Source organism: Leuciscus leuciscus (assembly GCF_965113295.1).
Source record: "Leuciscus leuciscus genome assembly, chromosome: 3".
In the NCBI taxonomy this organism is placed as follows: Eukaryota; Metazoa; Chordata; class Actinopteri; order Cypriniformes; family Leuciscidae; genus Leuciscus; species Leuciscus leuciscus.
This window is the reverse complement of record NC_138727.1, coordinates 53,964,293-53,989,134: the sequence shown is the minus strand read 5'-3', so window position 1 is coordinate 53,989,134 and position 24,842 is coordinate 53,964,293. Positions and strand designations below refer to the sequence as shown.

General features: G+C 37.5%; 1 protein-coding gene across 3 annotated transcripts in view; it reads right to left on the bottom strand.

Annotated features, from left to right (window-relative positions):
- Positions 1-24,842, bottom strand: part of LOC309493636 (complement C3-like) — a 233,196-nt gene that overhangs the window by 166,369 nt on the left and 41,985 nt on the right. For 2 of the 3 annotated variants that reach the window (XM_082162783.1, XM_082162785.1), the window contains exons 27-30: positions 4,869-4,964; positions 2,287-2,443; positions 1,942-2,105; positions 1,709-1,864 (exon numbers count right to left, since the gene is read on the bottom strand). The exons of the other annotated variant lie outside the window; for it this stretch is intronic. In XM_082162783.1, coding sequence (XP_082018909.1) covers positions 1,709-1,864; positions 1,942-2,105; positions 2,287-2,443; positions 4,869-4,964 — 573 coding nt within the window. The remainder of the gene's footprint in view (positions 1-1,708; positions 1,865-1,941; positions 2,106-2,286; positions 2,444-4,868; positions 4,965-24,842) is intronic. 3 annotated transcript variants of the gene reach the window in all.

Below are 24,842 nucleotides of genomic sequence, written 5' to 3'. Positions count from 1 at the left end.
CGAGATCAAAGATGGATATCGCGGGATTCACGCTCGTGCAGTGTTGCTAATAAACTGGATGTAATTCAAGTTCTGTTGCTTTTATATGAAAATAAATTAAATGAACAAGACACCCAAAGTACTTGTTATTTAATTCCATTCCAAATACATGTTTATCAATATTTTTTTTCTTTAATACAGACATATGTGTTTTTATTTATTTTCTTTTTTTATAAAAATTAAATTGCATAACCCAAAGAGATCGCACTGTCAGATAGTTTGGGAATATTCACACATAACATATACACATAAAACCTGATATTAGAGTTTTAAAATCAAACATTTTAAAAGAGAACAATACATCACAGTTGTTTAAACCAATGAGCATTAAGCTGTGTCGTCAGCAAGTCGTTTCCCATCGTGCTTTTGATCAGCGCAGTCGGTGGAGAGCAACTGCGCTCGACTGCAAAATCCGACACGTCCGCCTTGCGCTCGCGAGAGATTTTTGACATACGTCAGCATGACATCAGAGCCAGGCGGACCGCACTCGGACACATTTCTAACCGGCATGCATCTCGCGCTGATCACCGGTGATCGGTTCTGCGCAGATTTTGCTCATCTCAAACAAGCCTATTGTTTGATTGCGTTTGCGATGACGTAAGATCACTGCAAACGCACCTGGGTTTGATACAATTAATTGAGTGTGAAACCAGACCAACGCTGCGGGAGGCTCCGGGAACTAGCGCACTCGGGTTCGGACCGCAGCAAACGAACCCAGTGGAAAAACGCCCTTGATCTCATGTTTGTTAAAAGCTTTAAACTGACTGTTATAATATTGCTAGATCTCATGCTGCAGTAACACAGGGTTTGTGATGTGAAAATATTAATGGATCAACACAATTGTTAGATTCCAAAATCATCAGTGAATCAGTTTATTTCATGATGATTATAAACCCATCAACAGGAAACCATGATCACCTGATCTCATTTCACTTTAGCTTTCTTTGCTGCTGTAAATGTGTTTGACAAACACACTGTCACAGCGGCCAAAAAAACATAAGTTATACTAAGAGTTAAGAGCCCAACTAATGGAAACACTAATCACTCTCATGGTGACTTTAAATAAAACACATTAGAGTTAAACCTCTGTTAAATCTCAATAAAAACTTATGTAGACGTCTCACAGAAATAAAGTCAGTCTGGTTAGTAATAAGTGAAGCTGGTAATGCTGTTTGTGGAGTTGTTTAATCCTCCTCTGCTGAGATCTTCACAGATTTAATGTCTTCTTTTCTCTTCAGTTGATTTCATCTAAGACTGTGTCTGAAGTCAGTTGTAGTTCTTGTGTTTCTGCTCGTCTCTTTTTCTGTTCTCTTCTTTCCTTCAGTGATTCTGCTTGTTAACAGGCTTATTAAGGCTGAGATGACTCCATATTTAATATACACAGACTTTGTAGCTCAGATAAGGTCCAGTTGTGGTTTATTTCTTTGCTCTTGGCTGACGTGTGGCATTGCTATGGCCTGCTTCTGGCCCAGATCTGGCAAACAGGAGTGGGCCACACAAGGGCCGTCATTCCACGCTGCATGTGGGCCAGATCCGTATTCCACAAGTGCCAGATGTGGGCCGTATCCGGGCCGGAACAATGTTGCTATCTGGGTTACTATGATACAAAATCATTCAATTGATATGAGCAGCACACATTTTGAAGCAGGTTGATGAGTTTAATCTTCACCTTGTATGACCGTGTAAGATGCGCATTGTCTCTTTTAATGGTAAATCTGACAGGTCTTTTTCCTGCCACTGACAGCTCCACATCCAGATTGAAGTTTTGTTGGTCCTTCACCTGCGTGCGATACTCTGCCACGGCCTGGAACACCATGATGGTCGCCTGGAAAGTGCAGAACAGCATTCAAAGACAAGTTCTGCATCAGTTTATCACAGTCAGATGATGAGATGTTAGTGTACCTGTGTGGTGCTGGATCCACCATAATGAAACTGTTGTGAACGCAGCCAGCGCACTGCCTCTCCTGCTTTATCAAAGTCTTTGGCCTTCACAAGTGCCAGCACAGCATAGGCCGTCGCCTCCATTGAGTGATGATGCTGTCCAGCGACAGTCCAGGACCTACCGGCTGATTCAAACACAAAGCAGGAATAATAACAGGACTGTGTTCCTTTACTGTTATTGACACCAACAAGCAGCAATTATTACACTGCAAAATGTGATAATTTTTCCATTATTTACACTGGGTTTGGATTAGAATTATTCCATGTTGTATAAAGCAAAACACTTTTTGATGACTTGTAACTGACCGTCTCCTGTGGTGGAATGTTTCATCAAGACGTCTTTATTGAGTTTGTCAGCATTGGCCATGGCGTAGGACGTCATCGCAACAGCGTAAGGATTGGTCAGTTGTGGAAGTCGACCTTCTAAGAATGCAACAGCCTTCCTGATACTTTCATGCAGACTCTATAAAAGAGTGTGTAAGAGGTTAAAAGTTCTCAGATCTGCATCCTACAATATACTGTATAATTCACCAACTCTTCAAGGTTAATTTATGTTGTTACCTGTATGATTTCAGCCATCACAATTCTTTAGATTAACTTTGTCATAAGGGTCCATAAATACAGTCGAATGGCAGAAAAAAGGTTTTAGACAGTAATGAAGTCATATATAAACATTTTGCTTGCCTTGAATCATTTAACCCCTTTGGTATCTACTATTTTTGACGAAAGTAAAATTAGAAACCAAAAATTTCTTTTTTACTAAACCACCTTTGAAAGAGGCCCTGTGTTTGGTTTATGCTTGGAAAGATGCTTCAAAGTGTTGCCTTGTCCAATAATAATTATAAAAGTCACTTTATTATGGAGTCACTTTATGGACTTAAGAAAGTTTATTAATTCTATAAAATCAGTCCAGTTATGAGTCAAGCTGTTGCAGGTTGTGATATTTTGGTCTTATTTCCAAAATATAGCATTTGCTTAATTATGTTTGTGATAGAACTGTTTTTATTTCCACTACTGAATTTTTGGTGCCTGTAAATCAATGAACTGTGTGTGCATAGAACAGGATTAAGCACTAAAAGATGAAATGACATCCAGGTTTAGCTGAGTTTACATTGCCATTGATTCAGGAGGAAATAAGAGTCTGAAGCACTAAACCTGCACATGGTGAACAGTGGCGGCTCTTCAGGAGAGGCAAGGGAGCCACAGCCTACCCACAATGTTGAGGTGGAGAAGGACGATTTAATGTTAATAAAATTCTCTGTTATTAATCTCATTTCATATCTCAGAATGTGAATGTCTTGTTTGTAAATTCACCATAGTAACACCATAAAATATCACTGAAGTCTGAACCACCTCTTCCCTGAAGAGGCTCTTCCCTGAATGTCCAAATCAGAAAACTGTGCAATTATGCGAGTCTGAGGGGATAGAGATGCGGAGGCATATCCATAGCTGGAGACTTTTCCTTCCGTTACTAAAAGAAAATTGCCAATCACAATCAAGCATTTCACTTTCAGCATTAAGTGTTGAGAAAAACTGCATGGCAGAGGAGGGCAGCCTCCCATGGTGTATCAACCAATCACTGCCGAGACATAAATTATGTGATAATATTTTAAACTGCTCCCGCTGCTAATCTAACTTAGCAATTAACTACCTTAATTATGGAGAGATGAAATATTGAATATTTGCTCGCCAACAAATTTAACAAGATTCCATTCTAGCAGAAGCTGCAAATTATAAACGAAGGTTATAAGGTTAACCCCACGCCTAAGTTAAAGGACAATTCCGGTATTTAACACTTTGAGTCTATTTTGTAGTTTGTTCTGGATGAACAAGAGTGGTGGACAAAGAAATTTTGACAATGGTTCCTGTCTCGACTTTTTGACTATTTTAGATTTGCCCATGACCGCTTTAGAATGGGAGTCTATGGCCATGCACAAACATGCCCTTAAAACAACCCTTAACGTTCATTTTCAAAACTGTGCAACTCACCGAGTGGTTAGTGGTGTTCGTTGATGTTCCAAAACAAGTAACGTTAGCGTAGCGAAATACCGTTTCTGTCGTGTTTTATTTGGCATTTTGTAAAATCCCATTGATTTCCGTTGGAGGACTCATTGCTCGTTGATATTACTGCGCGACCGGAGACGGAAAGGGGGCTGTTTACATTTGGTTGTAGTCTTTTAGGTCTTTTCGCTCGGTTCTCTGTCTCACAGAAGGCTAGCGTGAGCAGAGCAACGGAAGTTGCCGAAGAGCGGAAGTTTATACGCGGTTGTGAGGTATCTGAAAAAATAGTTCCACTATAGAAAAATAAACGGATTGAAATCATACATTGCGCCGATATATTTTTTTAATCATCAACGAACACCACTAACCACTCGGTGAGTTGAAAAGTTTTGAAAACGAACGTTAAGGGTTGTTTTAAGGACATGTTTGTGCATGGCCATAGACTCCCAAATCAAAAGCGGTCATGGGCAATTCTAAAATAGTAAAAAAAGTCGAGACAGGAACCATTGTCAAAATGTATTTGTCCACCACTCTTGTTCATCCAAAATAAGCTACAAAATAGACTCAAAGTGTTAAATACCGGAATTGTCCTTTAACTACAGGCAGTCAGCTTTAATTAAAGGCCTAACACGGACATTAAAAAAAGAATAGAATGATGGATTTTTTTCTTCAGGTGATAGGCAAGGTGAGTGAAATTATATTTATATTTCCTTAATGCAAGTTTCATTTTCATTTTTTATATTTTATGTCTAAAAGTGATTCAAAAAGACATTTTAAAGCAATATTTCAAAAATGTTTTTGGAGAGGATCCCAAGGCTATTATTACTGTGCTTCCTCTATTTTAGAAATCCCCGAGCGGCCACTGGAGGTGAAACAAATTCACTTACACCAACTGATCCAGCACAGATCTCTCTGCCCTCTTGCATGGCAATCACAACAAAGGCCGTCAGAGAGGCATCAGCATCTCTGCCTCGTACATCACCCTGGAATAAAGCACACATAAACAGACTATATCACAAAACAATCATATTGTGTGTGGGTTTTAATCATTCAATAACAATTTGAGTGACAATTGAGCATTATTGTTTTTTTTATTATTATTTTTTTTATGCGAACAAGCAGAATCACTGAAGGAGAAAATCACTATTTTTAAATCACCATTATGATAATCAGTGTTTGCTTTAGTTGGGCTCATGACCCTTAAAGGTGCTGTATGTAACTTTTTCACTCTACTGAAGCATAAAAATACCATAATATGTTTGCATATATTGAGGAAACATGCTAAGTTCACATACTCGTTTCTCTGAAAAACACTTCTACAGCCAGTTAATTTACTTTGAAATGTGCATTTCCAGGCTGGAATGTTTGTTTTTGTTATGGTCTGTGATACTACACGTTGCCAATTTGCCAATTTTCATTGTCCATTGCGCTTGTTCCTGTTGCGTGTGCTCAGACTGGCAACCCATGTGAGCGCCGTCCAGTCTGGGGAGCAGGGTGCGGGAGAAACGACGATTTGAAATTAGAAATGTTTTCTTTTATCAACAAACTGGATTCATTTTTTTTTAATTTTTTTTTTTTTATGCGACCTTCAACCGACGCGATCATTCTCCATTCATTAACCGACAAGATTATGTTAAATTAAAATTAAATTAAATTAGAATGAACAAGTGTCTGTGACTGTGACCCATTAAAAATGCCCAAACATTTTTTTCCAGGGGTTTAGTTTTAGCCTGCATATACAAATAGCAGCAACATAATAAGGGTATTCATCATCGTATTCACCTGTAGCGCTTTTGTGAACGGAGAAAAAACAGGATAAAATCCATAACTCTATACCCATAACTCTTATGGATTAAAAAAATATTTTTAATCCATAAAATTAATAACTCCTTATGAGCATGAGAAATTGGATTACCACAAATGATCCGTGCTGAATTGGTCTGGTCTGACTCAGTTCATCAGTAGCTATGTTTCCATCCACACGTTTTTATCCGAATTAAGTGATATCAAATGAAAAATGCCTTATGGAAACAGTAAAATTCGATTGAATTTCATGAATATCGACTCAAATGAAATACGTTCGGTCTCATCGAATTTGATCTTGATCGATATACGGCTTATGCGATAAACGCTGATGGAAACGTTATTTGCTGAATAAATAATGAATTGCGATTAAGTTTTAGGTCATTTTATGGTTGCAACCCGCCACAAAACATAGAAGAAGAAGTTTTAGTTCATTTCCGCCCAGTATTTCCGCTCTGTTTGCACCTCTTATACTTGCCATCCTTAAAAATATTTTGGTTTGCCGTAACAGCCAAAAAAAAAAAAAAGGGTCGGTAGGTCGGACTTTTATTTTTTATTAAATGTAAAAAAAAATACGTATGAATTTAAACAAATTTGCATATCGGGACTTGACAGTTTTCCAGAACTTCGTGCCAAGTTAAAAAGGTGTCAAAAAAAAGAGAGATTTTGATAAAACAATAAAAAAAATTAAAAATACATTTATAGCTGTCACAAAGAACTGGGAAAAGTCATGATTATTAATATGTCAAATATATCAAGGAGACATTTCAATTGTTTATTAATAAACAAGTGTTTTGAGTCAAAGATGAATGATGATGCTGACTCGCGATCTTCGTAGTGAACGCGCCAGAGAGAAATTCACATTTCATACGGATTAGGCTACATTAAGCAGAGAGCAGTCTGTTTTCTTTCGTTTTGAATTGTTTTGTTTAAAAGTACACATTACATGCTTTATATATTTCTCAGGTCTGTGAGGCAAGAAGCTTAGTTTCGGTTCATTTAAGAGAGCTCCACGCGCCGGCGCCTCTGTGTCCTGATTATATTGTCTGCTATTTACTTCTTATGTATTAAATCCAGGCAATTGGTTGATGAAACATTGATTAAAATTAAGATAAAATTAATACAAAACGAAATTCACTTTAAAGAAAGGTTTTCTACAAAAACAAACTTAATGAAGTGGTCAAAATCATGTCTGCCCACTCCATTTGTCTCCCGATATTTTCGGGATCATCTTATCTTATTCATGCTTTTCACTTTTCATATAATCAACATAGAATTTAAAAATATATATATATTATTTTATTTAAACATGAATATGAAACTAAATCGTTTTTTAATGACTGGGCTACAACACATAGGCCTAGCCTACAGTAGGCTACAGAGAAATGACGGAGCGTCTTGCCGGTGAGCATGTGGGGGGAGAGATACGATTTTCGATCAATCATCGAATATTATTTTGCTTGATATTCCAATCCTTAATATTTCGTGTTTTAAATGCCTGTTTGAGATCTCTGTGAAAGTTTTAAAGCAGTCTTGTAGTGCCGCTTTCAGAGCACTCACGTCTGTAACGGAGAACTGTCACGTCCGTAACATTGTTTTTTCCTCATAAATGCGAACACGAAAAATAAAATAAAATGAATATATTATATGTTCTGTGGAGAGCCAACCCTTCATCATCAGTTAAAGATTTTTTGTGTCACATCCGGACCGTAATGCAAGTGTATTTCCCTCATATTAAATATAAAACGCATGTGTATACTGATATTTTTCTAACGTCTTTATTAAGGGAGTATTGATGTATACAGACGTTTCAATATAGTATTAAACGCATTTTCTGATAATTTATATTTCAAGTTTTGACCAATGTCACGTCCATTTTGTCTAGCAAAACTTTGTTCGAAAATGTTTGCTTGAATGTTGTGCGATTCAGTGCGAAAATGAATGGAAACACCTTAAAATGTCTCAAATCAATTCGATATACCAATTTGATCGCAAAACAGCATGTGACGTCATTACGCACAGGTTTTTATTCGCTTTAAAGCCATTGGATGGAAACACACTTTCACCAGCTTTATTCGCATGAGTTTTTTTATCGAACTTAAGATAATTCGATTGACAAGTGGATGGAAACTTAGCTAGTGATTGGGAGAGAACTTACTGGCTGTGGAAATTAGTGGGCGTGTCTCATACTATAAGCAAAACGCCGTAAAATAACACGCGCTCTCTGCAACCAAAACAGCGTTTTTTACGGCGTCAAATGGCGAGATGAACAGCGTAAAAAGCGGCGCTTTCCATGCACACTAAAACGCCGTCGAATACGGCGTCATTGACGTATTTCGCACTGTTTTTACGGCATTTGTAATTACAACGGCGTATTTTGCGCCGTCAAATACAGTTTAAAACGCCGTATTTGACGCCGTTTGGCTGTAAACGCGATTAATCTATAGCGTAATTCTGAACCACTTGGCTTGCCATACACAATGTGAGTCACCCCAGCTAGAAATGTTATTGGACATGGAGTCATGGACTCCAACATCGCTCAGACGTCACATTTTGGTAAACATTTGATGTCAGGCTCCAACATCATTAAACAACTCCAAAAACAGCATTACCAGCTCCACTTATTACTAACCAGATTTACTTCTGTCATATATGTACAAAAGTCCTTATTGAGATTAATAGAGGTTTAGATGTTGATGATTTATTGAAATAAATAGTTTGGCTTGATGTCACCATTATGGTGATCAGTGTTTGCTTTAGTTGGGCAGTTTGACTCTTGATGTTTTAATGTTAATGTTTTTCTCTAACTGCTTTAACTGTTTGTTATGGCAAGAACAGTAAGAAAAAATGTGATCAGATGATATCAGCTACTTAATGATGAAGAATCATCGCGTAATGCTCTGATCAGTTGATGTATTCTAGTCTCTTTCCCATATTCCCTTACCGTCCATTATTCTGACTAATGCGCAGTCACTACGTAATAAAACGGATGAGCTGCAAGCTCATGTTCGATTCCAAAGGGAATTCAGAGACTCATGTCTATTGGCCATCACTGAGACATGGCTCTCGGACAGAGACTCAGACACAGACATTACTATGGACGGGTTTGGTTCTCCTGTGCGCTTGGACAGAGATGATGGTGCTACGGGCATGTCGCGAGGAGGAGGAGTTTGCCAGTATGTGAACCAAAGGTACTGTAAGAACGTCATTGTGAGAGAAAGACTGTGTACTAAAGACGTTGAGTTGCTGTCGGTATCGTTACGCCCACCATATCTGCCACGTGAGTTTCCCCAAATATTCGTTATGGTTGTCTATATCCATCCGAGAGCTAATGCAGATAAAGCCTCAGAAAGTATTCTACAAGTAACTCAAAGATTGCAACTTATTTCTCCCGATGCACCAATGTTAATCATGGGTGATTTTAACCACTGTTTGATGGACAAGACCTTGAGAGACCTTTACCAATATGTCACATGTCCAACCAGACATAACAGGACTCTAGATTTATGTTATGGTTCTATAAAGGGTGCATATAAATCTCTCCCTCTTCCCCGTTAGGTGGGGCTGACCATAATTGTATACAACTTTTCCCATTGTATCGTACAGCTCTAAGAAGGGGGAAAACTTTAATCAGACAGTCTAAGAACTGGACTGAAGATTCCATCTCGATCCTACAAGGGTGTTATGAATGCACTGATTGGGAAATGTTTAAAGAGTCATGTGCTGACATAGATGAACTTACTGATGTTGTCAGCTGTTATGTGTCATATTGTATGGATAATATTATTCCTGTAAGGTCTGTAAAAGTATATCCAAATAATAAACCATGGATAACTAAATCACTTAGGGTGCTGTTTAAAGAAAGACAGCGTGCATTTCGGGAAGGAAATCTTTTTTAGTTGAATCGGTTAAAAAAGGAAGTGAAATTGGAAATAAATATGGCAAAGGTGCATTATAAAGAAAAGATAGAATGGCAGTTAAAAAAACAGTAATTTGGGCTCAGCATGGGATGGCATGAAAACCATCGTTGGGACAAAGCCTAATAAAGATTTGAAGGTGGTATTGGAAGGGTATAGAGATGATTTTCAGCTTGCAAAAGCATTTCATGAGTTTTATGTAAGGTTTGATACTTGTGACTTTGAGAATATTCGTAGTGAGCAGAAAAATAATTTAACTGTAAATGGATCTATCCCTTTTGCAAACAGGATGTAATTAATGGGTTTAAACATTCAAAAGCCAGGAAAAGCGCAGGCCCTGATAATATTGAGGGTCGGCTGCTCATTTCCTGTGCAGATCAATTGGGACCTATTTTTTATTATATTTTTCAACTGTCCCTTACTCAACAGAAGGTGCCGATATTATGGAAAACTTCCACAGTCATTCCAGTGGCGAAAAATAATCATCCAGTAGGTCTAAATGATTTTAGGCCAGTTGCTTTGACCTCATTATGAAGAGTTTTGAAAGATTGCTTAAAAAAGAGCTTCTTACAAAGGTGGAAGATTCCCTTGACCCTCTTCAGTTTGCTTATAGGGCCAGGCGTGGGGTAGAGGATGCTACGGCCACTTTGTTGAATTTGGTACTTAAGCATCTAGAGGGAACTAAGACTCATGCTAGGATTTTATTTGCTGATTTCTCATCCGCTTTTAACACGATACAACCTCATATTTTTGTAGAGAAGCTTTTAAGTTTTGACTTTGATTTTAGTATTGTTGGTTGGATCCTTGACTTTCTAACTGATCGCATTTCAGAGAGTAAGGGTTAATGGTTGTTTGTCAGAGGTATTGTCTTCATCCACAGGGTCCCCTCAGGGATGTGTCCTTTCTCCACTCCTGTATATTCTATACACTGATGATTGTAGAAGCAGGCATGACAATAGATTTATGTCATGCCTGAATGAATAAATCAGGCCACTACATGATGGCATCACTAAAAAATACCTAACAACCTCTGATCTGATTTACTCTTGCATTCTTTGCCATGTTTCAGAGACACACAGTTAAAGCAGCCAGAATAAAACTGCACAGCAAAATCCCCAGTGTTAAATCAACACTGCTCAGAGCAAATATGGTCCCACTCTACAGAGTGTTAAAATAACACTGAAGCAGAGTTAAAGTTAATGAGATTGTAAGACTGAAAATACTGGTTGAGGCCTGATTTATGGGACAAAAGGGCCCTGCTGGCTGATTAACATTTGACCTCCCCCAATACAGCCTTTCTTCCTCTCAGAAACTAGGAACTCACACAAGAACATGGTTTAATGTGAATATTCAACATTGACTGTTATGTTTTTGGTGTCATTTGAAATGTCTCAAAGTGAGTGGTACAGATATATCATATCCAGATAGATAAAATAAAAGGAAATAAGGTTTATAGAAGTTCATAGAAAACTGGTTTAGAGATAAGGCAACCCCCCTTCTGTGGGATAGAAGCCATTTGAGGGTGGCCTTCCCCATCCCCCTTGTCACCTGGTCAGAGGATAAAGGAAGGTGTTCTGACTCTCTCTGGCTTCTTCTTCTTCTTGGCTGGACGTGGAATTGGATAGGTGGTTTCTCTCTCTCTCTCTGTCTGTCTGTCTGTCTCTCTCTCTCTCTCTCTCTCTCTTTCCCTTTCTCTCTCTCTATCTCAGGTACAAGCTGGGTAAGATTCTTTGGTGTAACCAATGTATAACAATGTTCTAGATATTTGAATTGATTGTGGAATTGATCTCTGATATCTGAAATATTAAATTGCTACAATGTGATTATTTTAACTGATTTTGACATTGTTTATTTAATGGTTAAAAGGAATAGTCAAACATTCGCTCTCTTTTAGTGAGGCACAGATATTATTAAAACCTTTCATTTATGGAGTCAGATGAATTAACGAGTAAATACATATGATTAATGTATTGCAAATTTAACCAACCAATACTTTGCATGAGTGAGGACAGAACACGTGACAACCTTCCCCGTGTATTGGCGAACCGGAGATTGGACCAAATATAGCGGGCCTTACAAAATGGTGACCTCGGACGTGATCTCAAAACAGATCAAAACAGTTTCACGAGAAATGTCCTTTTCAGCAAGTATTTGGGATTTTAAAATCAACAAGAGGTTTGAACATCTTCTCTTTCTTCCGCCGCGATGGTAAGTAAACTTTTTCTGCCCTTTATAGAAGTGTTGAAGAAATGTTTGCATTGTTTACGGAATTAAAGCCCTTTGTTTAGAACGTGATGCGGTAGCTAGATGAAGAATGAAAACCCTTGTGCATTAGATTTTAAAGATCTCCTTATTTTGCCTAAGCAACAAGAAACGAAACCTAAAGTATAGCATCTTCCAAATAATGAATAATCGATGAAGAGCTAAAAAAGTAAAGCCTAAAAGTTTTAAAATCAGGCGCATGTTTTCCGGCCATTGTTGAAACCAGCAACACGTGAAAAGAATGAGCAAACTAACAGAAAACAGAGAAAGAAAAATCTAAGTTTGTAAAAGATCGGAAAACACGTGATTTTATAAATAAAAAGGCAGATCGATGCATTGTTTATGAAAAGAAAATTTGGGGAAAACAGGATGATATGATTTACAAGCTAAAACTCAAATATCAAGGCTAATGCTAAGTGCTATTGTCGATGCTAAGCCATGCTGTGCCCAAGCCTAATGCTAAAGGCTAAAGCCATGCTGCGTCCAAACGCTTAAACCATGTTTTGTCTCACTGGCTGACTGGTAGGCCCAAAAGCCACATTGAAAACATTAATATCCTATACTAAACCTAAACTAATCTTGACAAACTCTATATTCCATTAAAATCTTAAACTTTGACACAGATGGAATTAAATTATGTAATTCAATTTAATTTGGCTTATTTAAGTTCCTCTGAGAAGTAAACCCCTAAAGTATTTGATATGCTGGGATGGAGATAGATCTTTTTTAGAAAGAAGACTATCTAGTCAAAAATCTGGGAAAATTAACTGTAAGCCCATTATTGTGAAAGCATGTGTACTGATCATGTCTTGTTTACATTATGGGCCGAAAAGGTTCAGCCTACACTGTACAAACTCAGTAGAAAAGGTCTTAACATGGATGCTATTGACAATGACATTTTCACTTGGTGGAAAACAGTGGGTAGTAAACAGAAGAAATCAAAACATGGTGAAATAATTGAGGCTTTAAACTTCATAAGTTATAAACGGCTAAATGAGTTAACAAAATTTCTATCTTCGCTTATGGATGCTAAATGTGAAGAAGTGCATTCTAAAAATGCAGAGGTACAAAAGTCTGAGGAAAAGATTCAAGATCTTCAAACACAGCTAGATAAATTACTAGCTGAGCTGTTAGCCCTGACTAAAAAGTGTAAAAATCACAAAGACACCATTGCAGATCTTAAGGCTAAGCTAAATGCTAAAAGCAAGACTCCCAACAAGCTTAACAGTGATTGGGCAAAAAATGTACACTTCTTAGATGAGGCAGCCTGCTCTAATAATCTTGTATCTTTTCAGACAGATGAAGCATGTGATAAAGTTATGAAAAGAGTGCCTGTTTCTGCCCTTAAGGTGATACGGCACCCAAACGGCACAGAGTCAACCGTTCGGCGTCCTTTAACAGTAACTGAATGTAGCTTGTTTAAAGCAGAGATCGGACCGTTCCCTTTGAAAGGGCCATTCGAACCATGGTGGAGACACATTGTTAGTCTAAAACATGCATTTCAGCTCGAACCAAAAGATATTTGGCAAATTGTCATCAGCTCAATTCCAGATGTTCTGAACTATAAGATACACTGTTAGACCTTACCGGGTTTTTTTACAGTAAAATACTGGCAACACTGTTGTCAGTAAAATACTGTTAATTGTACAGATCTTTACTGTAGTCTAGTTTGTTTCTGTAAAAATGCACTAAATTCTAATTCAAATGAACTAATTACACTTGCAGAAACCGACTGCTTTAAATTGACCAACTGTCATTTTAGTATTAACTAAAATTTATAATGCATTAATAATGTGAGCAAAGTAAAACTGTGAACTTCTTTCATTTGAGACCACTAAAAAACTATTGTACATAAAAAGATTTCCACTGGACCAGCAACTACACAGTCACTGTCTGTTAAACAAAGCAACATGCAGCAAATCATCAATGTTTGTAGATCTTCTCCTGGACTGAAGCACAGGCTCTACTCTTCTGCACAATGGTGACCCAAAAAATTAATTTTACAGTAAACTACTGGCAACAGTGACTACGTTTACATGCAGCCAATAACCCGTTCAAAACCGGGATATTAGCAATAACCCGGTCGCGCACGGCCATGTAAACACCGGCAAAAACCCGGATATGCTCATATCCCGGTTTTTAAAAACCCGGATATTATACCTGGGGTACCCCCTTTCTAACCCGAATATTTGGTCATGTAAACGCGTATCGGCATATCCCCATCAAAAGGGACATTGATTTGTGTTCTGCGCATGTTCTATTCGCAAGGAATCTTGGTCTTTTGAGTAGGGACAGCGCATACAGAAACCCGCGTGCAGTATACCGGAAGTAAACAAGAAGTAGAGGTAAACATGGCGAGACGCAGCAAAGCACCACACTTTTGGAGCGAGGAGGAAAGCGCAAACAAAGGCGATCGCTATCTGCCCCGAACTATTCATTATCCGCGTGCTGCTGCTGTTGTTGTTGTCTTTGGATACAGGAAAAAGAATCGGAAATGACGCATATTGCGTCTTAAGGAAGTCCGTACGTCCAGACGCTAACCGTGCGTCGCCGTTTACATCGGGATATTGCAAATTCCATGTATACAGGAGTAACTCTCTCTGCTCACGCATGTAAACGCGTTATTCCGAATGTTTCAGAAACCCAAATAGTGACTCTAACCCGACCATAACCCGGATATTGGCTGCATGTAAACGTAGTCAGTGTTGCCAGTATATACCTGTTTTATAACTTACAGTTTATTACTGTTAAAATACATTTTGTGGGTGTGTCTTTTTATCTTACACTGTTAACCCTTTCAACCCCACAGGAAATCCACACTACAATGAGTAAAAAGTAACATTGAGACAGTGTTGCAGTGAGATAATTAAGTGAATATGTAAGTGATTGTTGAGCATTAGTGATGAACACCTTCTGTTAATAAGCAGAATCACTGAAGAAAAGAGAAACACAAGAACAGAAAATAGAGAAACACAATAACTACGACTGACTTCCAGCCATTACACATTATTACACTTATTATTAACCAGTATGACTTTATTTCTGTCATACAGAAGTTGTTATTGAAAATGTTTGTTTGAAGTTACCATTATAGAGATCAGTGTTTGCTTTAGTTGGGATGTTGATGCTAAAACATTAATTTTTCTTTTGCTGCTTGAGCTGTGTTTTTGCAAGTCACACTTGTGCGCACACAGTTTATGAATGATTGTGGTTGTAATGCTTATGATGACAAAATCATTATATTGCTTGTTCATTCACTAAGGAATTAGTTCTTATTCATTCAGAGTTTTATCCTCGATCAAAAGTGTTACATTAGCACCACTGTGAAACTACAGCAATAAATTGCTATGACTCTTTTTTTTAACACATGCATAAACCAAAAAAAACAGAGCTACACTATGTTCTAGAAACACAGAGATATCACAATTTAGCACATTAATCTCAACAATGGTGGCAATATTTCTTTCTTTTTTTTATTCATGCAGCAGTGCATGCTGGGAGTTTTATATTATCCTGGAACCCAGCATGCATTGCGACATGAAACTTTTCACCATTGTTGAGATTCATATGCTGATTGTTGATGTCTGTGTGTGTCTGAGTCTAGCAGGAGTTAAACAAAATTGAATGCACTATATGATTGTTATTTTTCAGAAGACCTGATTACAGAAATATTGATTTCATTTTGTAAATACACAGATTTATGCTAAACATGACATACCCATAATTTCAATGAATATATACAGGAATAATCTGAAAATCAGATAGTCCAAGATGATTGAGACATTATCACAAAAGAATAAAAACACCTGATCATCTTCCTCTTGACTTTTTCTTGCCATAACAAATGTGTTTTATAAACTCACTGTTACAGCAGCCAGAGAGAGATGAATGGTAAGACGTCAAGGGACAAGAGACCAACTAAAGCAAATACTGATCTTCATCATGGTGACAACAAATTTTATTATTAACTAAATCTTTGTTAATTCTCAACAAGAACTTTTGTACATGTATGAAAGAAATAATCGTAAACTGGTTTGTAAACTGGTTTCACACTCAGTATTGCTAGAAGTCAGTTGTAGTTTTTGTGTTTCTCTTTTTTCTGTTCTTGTTTGTCTCTCTCCTTCAGTAATTCTGCTTATCAGGTGTTCATCAGTTTCTCAATTCACTCACTTCTTTTCATTCACTCTGTCAAGTGGACTATATTAGTGAACTAATGTAGGGAATAGTGAATGAGGGTATAGGGTGTGATTGGGAAAACAGCCTCTGAGTGTCGATTTTGAGCACTGTTAATTCACAGTATATTCCTGTAGGCTAGTTTTGTTTTCTACGGTATATTACTGTTTTAATGGAAAATGGTATGATATTGTCAGAATTTGGCCTTTTTTTACAGCAAGGGTTAACAGTGTACCACCGGTTTTGATGACAGGCACCATTGTGCAGTCAATGCATCAAAATGAGCCTGAGAGCGAAATCTTGAATAGACTAAAACAATGCCTTCGCGAGCTGCGTGGTTGTAGTCCTGTTGGATGGGAATTGATTTTCAATCGGAAACAGAGTACTGAAGAATCGTTTGAGACATATGCAGAAAATATGTTTGAACTTTTTGAGGAGTATTCTGGAATTGAGGGTGTTAACCACAACAATGTAATTCTCCTTGAATTCCTGCTTACAAATGCAGGGCCGCGTGTACAGCAATCACTCATGTGTGGTGCTTCTCCAGCACAAAACACATTCGAAGGTATAGTTAACTGGGCAACAAGAATTGAGTCACGGAAACAAATGCATGGTGAGGTAGCTGTGTTAGAATGTCATGAAGATCCTCCATCTGCAGGACAATTCAGAAAGCCACACTGTGGCAAACTGAACAGATTCTGTAATTCCTGTCACAAAACAGGCCATACAGAGGAAAAGTGTTGGTCACTGGGCAGAGGCAGACCTCCACCCTATTTCATAAAACGCAGACAATCACAATCTAATGACAAAAACCAGCACTCTGCAAGTAACCAAAGCTCAAATGCATCTAAAACTCTTACTGACCTAACAACTTTGGATGCTCAAGGCCTTCAGCTATTAGCATCATTTGCTAGTCGGGTAGCAGCCCAATAGCAAATAGCTTAATAGTTTAACATCTAAATTCTGCATTTTCAAATTTGAAATTGTGCTTAACACATCGTGCACATAGAACACAATTTGGTTGTTTGTGCTACAACATGCACATAGGCTAATTTAAAGTTTATTGTTTAAACACAGGATTGCTTTACTGTAAGTGTAGTTGAAACACTTAGGCAAAGGTGATATAGATGTTGTATTCTATTGTTATGCTGTGGGTGTATTTGGAACACTTAGGTAAAAGGTTGTAGATGTTGTATTCTAGGCCATGTGTCCTGTGTAAACTGAAGTAAACGCGTGTGTCTGTGCTGAATTTGATGGCTATAATGTGATTCACAATGAATTTGAAAATCAGAAACAGCGAACGCATCTCATTAATCCTGAAACAAAAACCTTTTCATATTTAAGGCTTCAGAGAACTAAATATTGTTACGTTTGACTGTATTCTGAATTACTCTGAGATTTGTTTTTTCCAAAATAGATTAACGGATTCGTATATTTACACAAGATTGCGTCAGAGATTGGCGACGGCTAATAGCTGATATCAGGAAGTGTGCGGGCGACTTGGATGAGAGGATGTGTTAGTCCGACTAGCAGAGGTGGAGATTCCAGGGGTCAGAAAGTAAAAGTCCTGCCATATATTTATTCCACCCATGAACTCACACAGCAAAAACTCTAGTGTTAAATGAACTCTCCTGGGAGTTTATTTGGCCCCAGACTCAAGAGTGTTAAAGTTAATGAGCTAATTAAGTGATTGATTGAGTGATGATTGACCATTATTGAAGATACCTGATGTTAACAAGCAGAATCACTGAAGGAGAAAAATCACAATTTTAGACACCGTTATGGAGATTAGTGTTCGATTTAGTTGGGCAGTTGACCTTCAAATGAATATCTTTAGATTTTGTTTGGCTATTGATCTGAGTTATTACAGCCAGATGATCAAAATGAAAAGGTGATCAGGTGGTGTTGGTTATATTTGAATGTAATCATAATCTGATCTGAATCACTGAACTCAATCAGAGCCTAATCTCTGACTTAAATGTATATCGGTCATTACAACATCACAGTAATTCTACAGATTAAGTTCCAGATTTTTCAATATAATTCAAATTATTTCTTAAAAGTTGTTCTGATAAAGAAAAAGAAAATCTTTCTTTAAGGCACACACAGACATCAAGATTCAGTGTATGAATCTCAACAATGGTGACAAAAAGAATATTAAATTAGGAAAACAAGACAATTCAGATCATAATTTATTCATACCGCAATGCATGATGGGAGCCATGGATGAGTTTTGATTGGTGGCACCCAGAATGCACTGCAACATGCTTTATTATTGTCACCATTGTTGAGATTCATACACTGAATCTTGATGTCTGTGTGTGCCTTAAAGAAAGATTTTCTTTTTCTTTATCAGAACAACTTTTAAGAAATAATTTGAATTATATTGAAAAATCTGGAACTTAATCTGTAGAATTACTGTGATGTTGTAATGACCAATATACATTTAAGTCAGAGATTAGGCTCTGATTGAGTTCAGTGATTCAGATCAAATTATGATTATGTTCAAATATAACCAACACCACCTGATCACCTTTTCTTTTTGATCATCTGGCTGTAATAACTCAGATCAATAACCAAACAAAATCTAAAGATAATCATTTGAAGGTCAACTGCCCAACTAAATCGAACACTAATCTCCATAACGGTGTCTAAAATTGTGATTTTTCTCCTTCAGTGATTCTGCTTGTTAACATCAGGTGTCTTCAATAATGGTCAATCATCACTCAATCAATCACTTAATTAGCTCGTTAACTTTAACACTCTTGAGTCTGGAGCCAAATAAACTCCCAGGAGAGTTCATTTAACACTAGAGTTTTTGCTGTGTGAGTTCATGGGTGGAATAAATATATGGCAGGACTTTTACTTTCTGACCCCTGGAATCTCCACCTCTGCCGACTAGGATCAGCTTTACGCTGGTTGATAACCTAGCTTGGACGCTTCCGATTACTTCTGTTCTAATTTTATAGTTTTGGAAAACGGTTGAATTAAGTTCCTGAAGGGCATCCAAGGGGGCTATTGTATATATCTTTGGTTGTTGCGCGTTGGGATTACGGCAACGTCCTAGATATTTAGCCAACTGCCTCAGCTTCTGATCTTCGGGACTGACCACTTGTGTCGTGCATCCTTAGGAGAAGGACTGCAAAGCGATATAGTTTCCTTATCTATAAACGGAAAAATATAAAGTAAGAGTAAATAGAAGAATCAAACGTTATAATGGCCATTTAAAAAGACTAAATGAGAAGAAAAGGTATTTGAAACCTAGCAAAGGGAAAAAGAAAAACAGCGAATGTACATCTTATCAGCCCTGAGCCAAAAGGCCTTTTAATATTCAAATGTATTGACATGAGAACAAGTAGAGATTTGACCATGTGTTAAGTTGTTCCAGAGACCGAAAACAATATAATTTGACTTGTATTGTTAAAGAATATAATTATATTATAACTTGAATTATAATAAAAATGTATATTACACTCGCCGAGCAGGACAATAATTGGAGAAGTGTGACTTTCATCATTAAAATTGAATTTCTGAAACAGAATTTCATTTGTGTGCTACCCAGTGCCAAAAAGGGGCGGAGTATGCTTTTATTTTTCACCGTTAGAAAACACGGCTAGGAGTGTGGCACAGGTAATAGCACGCTAAATAATCCTTGACTGGGGTGCACCAACTGAATTGAATCTGATAAGATAAGTAAATTTACGAGGAGGGTGTGAAATGCTAAACAGCAGACAGAAGTACCACAGTTTTTTGCAGGTCAAAAAATATCTGCACAAATTAAAATGTGTGAATGCATTGCACATGCAGCAGACTGAAGGCTGAACTGAAAAAGCAGCTTCAGGTGTCACAACACACTGAGACAACAGCAACAATTCAGATGTGGTCAATGAAACTCGGTTTCATGTGACATCTGGAATTAAAATTGCTAACAAGTAAAATAATTCTACACGTCTGAATTTAATGCTTTTGAAATATTGGAATTATCTGTGGTTCGCTCTCCTCTGTTTTCTGTCTCAGGCTTAGGCTACTTCTGCAAAATGGTGGAGCCCACCTGGAGCAAATCCAGGACAGCGAAATTGTTCGAACATAACCTGAGACTCGGGAGATGGGTGAAAAGACATTATAAAAGGCCTTTTCACACGTCACACTATCACATTACTGCATAAATATGGCCTCCCAGTTTAGAACTGGATCGAAATTTGCAACACAATTGTTATCGATTAGATTCCACCCATCTCCTAGACATGAACACTGAACACACACCTCCATCACTATACCCTCACAGCAACATCACCTGGGGTAGATGGTCTATCCAGGGTGAACACTACACATCAGACGAAGATGTGTCATCTTCACACTAACAGATCCAGATAGCTTCACACACACAGGGTGGAGCTGATCTCATGATCATGGTCTAACAGAGACACAGAGAATAGCATACGCTATTCACAACAAACTGCTAACTAATGTAACACACATGAACAACTGAATGGCTACAGTCACAAATCAAGACAAATTCTAAGGCAGACCTGCCATTAAATTTCAAACTCTATGATTGTTGGTGGGAGTTGGAAGATCAGAGGGCCCCTGATTTCTCAACTTACCACTAATAACAGAAACATAATTAAAATGGATAAATCTGAAGTGTGACCGCTTCAATCAATTACAAAATGTACAATTCAACTCTGTCATCGACTGTGACTTAGCCAGATCAATACACACACACTCTCAAACACACTCTCTCACAGACACACACACACACACACACACACACACACACACACACACACACACACACACACACACACACACACACACAGACAAAAACACACTGACATTCTAAAAAATTCTCACACAAACACACAAAACCATTGATTGGTTTACACCGACCTCTTGATGCATTTCTGAAACCTATTTTGATTTCTGCATTCTTTCCTTTGAGTAATTCAGAAAAACATTTCTGAAACTTATTTTGATTTTAATTTCTGAAACTTATTTTGATTTCCTTTGAGTAATTTAGAAAAACATTTCTGAAACTTATTTTGATTTTAATTTCTGAAACTTATTTTGATTTCCTTTGAGTAATTCAGAAAAACATTTCTGAAACTTATCTGCATATTTGTATATTGTCCATTTTACTTGCAACAATGTATTTGGACATCAATTCAATTGAATCTCTATGTTTGGTTACACCAAAATAGCACTGGTTGTTTTGTTAGAATGCCATTTATTTAAATGTTTCTAAGAAACAGGGTAAGAGCTTGTAAGATCTTCCTTTGTCCTTCCTTGACCCTCTATAGGAGTACTATTGACGTGGTAATTTAAAAATCAGGTAATTAATGAGACCAAACGTACCACTCACAATTGCTGACATGAACATGGTATTTTACATTGAACATGACATGATTTTTCCTTATTGCATTATGCGTTCCTCTGCATTTCCTGACGACTGTAAGTTCATATGTGCTCAATCGTGAAGCGGACATTTAAGATGCTTTTCAGGTGTCGCACACAAAGCAGTGTGGACCAAAGGAGAAGCCCTTCATCCACTGAGGTCTGCCCAGACAACCGTACCGCTGGAGGTGACAGGGTTGGTCAAGAAGGGTCAGATCATCATCGTGGAGAAGGTGCCAGGGAAGCGGAAGTTTCTCCCTGAAGGAATGACACGTCAACTGAACAAGTCACAAAAGGTCCAGATTGACTCTATGAACTTTGCTCACGTCACAGGATTACAGGAAGAGAACCTGAACGCATTCATCCACCCGCTGGACTCAAGCTATACACCTGGTGGGAACAGGTGTTCTGCAGGTGAACACAGCCCACTGAGCTTCTACAGATGGCAACATTGCAAAGACAATTTTTGTGCTACATCTTCAAGGATTATAACAAACGTCTTACTGTGACCCCGTAAGTGTTCATCGGAATGTGACCCACGGGATCAAGGAGGGAAACTGTAAGACTGAAAATACTGGTTGAGGCCTGATTTATGGGACAAAAGGGCCCTGCTGGCTGATTAACATTTGACCTCCCCCAATACAGCCTTTCTTCCTCTCAGAAACTAGGAACTCACACAAGAACATGGTTTAATGTGAATATTCAACATTGACTGTTATGTTTTTGGTGTCATTTGAAATGTCTCAAAGTGAGTGGTACAGATATATCATATCCAGATAGATAAAATAAAAGGAAATAAGGTTTATAGAAGTTCATAGAAAACTGGTTTAGAGATAAGGCAACCCCCCTTCTGTGGGATAGAAGCCATTTGAGGGTGGCCTTCCCCATCCCCCTTGTCACCTGGTCAGAGGATAAAGGAAGGTGTTCTGACTCTCTCTGGCTTCTTCTTCTTCTTGGCTGGACGTGGAATTGGATAGGTGGTTTCTCTCTCTCTCTCTGTCTGTCTGTATGTCTCTCTCTCTCTCTCTCTCTCTCTCTCTCTCTCTTTCCCTTTCTCTCTCTCTATCTCAGGTACAAGCTGGGTAAGATTCTTTGGTGTAACCAATGTATAACCATGTTCTAGATATTTGAATTGATTGTGGAATTGATCTCTGATATCTGAAATATTAAATTGCTACAATGTGATTATTTTAACTGATTTTGACATTGTTTATTTAATGGTTAAAAGGAATAGTCAAACATTCGCTCACTTTTAGTGAGGCACAGATATTATTAAAACCTTTCATTTATGGAGTCAGATGAATTCACGAGTAAATACATATGATTAATGTATTGCAAATTTAACCAACCAATACTTTGCATGAGTGAGGACAGAACACGTGACAACCTTCCCCGTGTATTGGCGAACCGGAGATTGGACCAAATATAGCGGGCCTTACAAGATAATTAAGTGATTAATTGAGTGATGATTGAACATTAGTGATGAACACCTGCAGTTAACAAGCAGAATCACTGAAGGAAAGAGAAACACAAGAACTACAACTGACTTCCAGTCACAGTCACATTGAATCAACTAAAGATAAAAAGATGAGATTCAATCTGTGTAGATCTCAGCAGAGGAGGATTAAACAACTCCACAAACAGCATTACCAGCTTCACTTATTACTAACCAGACTGACTTTATTTCTGGCAGACGTCTATGAACAGAGGTTTAGATGTTGATGTTTTAAAATGTTTGGCCACCATTATGGTGATCGGTGTTTCCTTTAGTTGGGCAGTGTGAATCTTGGCATTTTAAGTACAATTTTGGTCTTTGTAACAGTATTTACCAAAGCACATCATTTGTTACAAAGAATGCCAAAAACAAAGGCGTTCAGGTGGTTTAGTTTTCATTATTATAAAGTAGAGTGATTCACTAATCTTTTCCCTGACCATAAGTCGTCATTTGTTATTAAAAAATAGCTTACACCTTTCTTGATACAGAGCAGACATTTTGATTTTTATATACATTGCTGAATTTTTTGGAAATTTTTTTTTGGAACAAACAGACATCAAGAAGCAGCATATGAATCTCAACAATGGTGACATGCTTCATGCTGCAATGCATGCTGGGGGCCAAGCGTTTTATACTATGGTGCCTCCCAGAATGCATTGCGGCATACAAAGCATGTCACCATTGTTGAGATTCATATGTGGATTCTTGATGTCTGTGTGTTTGTCCAAAGATTACTTTCCCAATAATAATAATAAAAATAAAAAAATCAGCTTGATGTCTGATCTGAAGAAGTCAATGTTGTTAAAAAATATATATTAATAACAAATAACCACTTTCAGTCAAATGATAAAATTTGTAAACTTTATGATGTTGAAAACTATAGGCCTATCACCTGACTGTCTTTGAGTCTGGCTTTCCTTGCAACAAATTATGTGTATAAGCAGGGGTTAAATTGGGATTTATTATGTGGGGGGGGCTCTCCCTAGGGGGGTCCGGGGGTATGCTCCCCCGAAAAAACAACAACAAAAAAAACAACATTAAATGGCAATTTCTGGAGAGTTTTGTGCAAAGAAATGGAGAAATTGAGTGTTACATGATATGTGAAAAACTGCAAGGTTAAGAGCAAATACTTTGCATTGTTGTAGCTAGTATTAACAGGTATTAGGACATTTAGCATTTACATTACTATTAATCAGCAGTGGTGGAATGTAACGAAGTACAAATACTTTGTTACTTTATTTAAGTAAATTTTTCACATATCTGTACTTTACATAAGTAGAATCAATAGTGCATAGGCTACTTTTGACTTACATTTTGCAGCAATTATTATACTTTCTACTCCACTACATTTCTACAATGTTTCGTTACATTTTCTGATCAGTTTTCCCCTGCCAAAACAGGGATTGAAAAATCTCCTGTTTTCGGTGCTGATGCGGTGGTGACGCGTTCATGTAACATGTAAGGGTGGCGCTGCCAATAAAGGCCTAAAAGCTGTCACAAAGAACCGGCAAAAGTAATGATTATGAATATGTAAAATATAGCAAGGAGACATTTTAATTGTTTATTAATTAACAAGTGTTTTCTAAAAAATTACACATGCAGCAGTCTGTTTACTTTTTGAATTGTTCTGTTTAAAAGAAGACATTTCAAGCTTTCTATATATATATATTTTTTTTTACCTCAGAATAGTTTATATCTCACAATTCTGATTTTATAACACGAAATTTCGACGAATATCATGCAATTCTTACTTTATATCTCCCAATTGCGACTTTATTACTCAGAATTGCGACTTTATTTCTCAGAATTGCGACTTT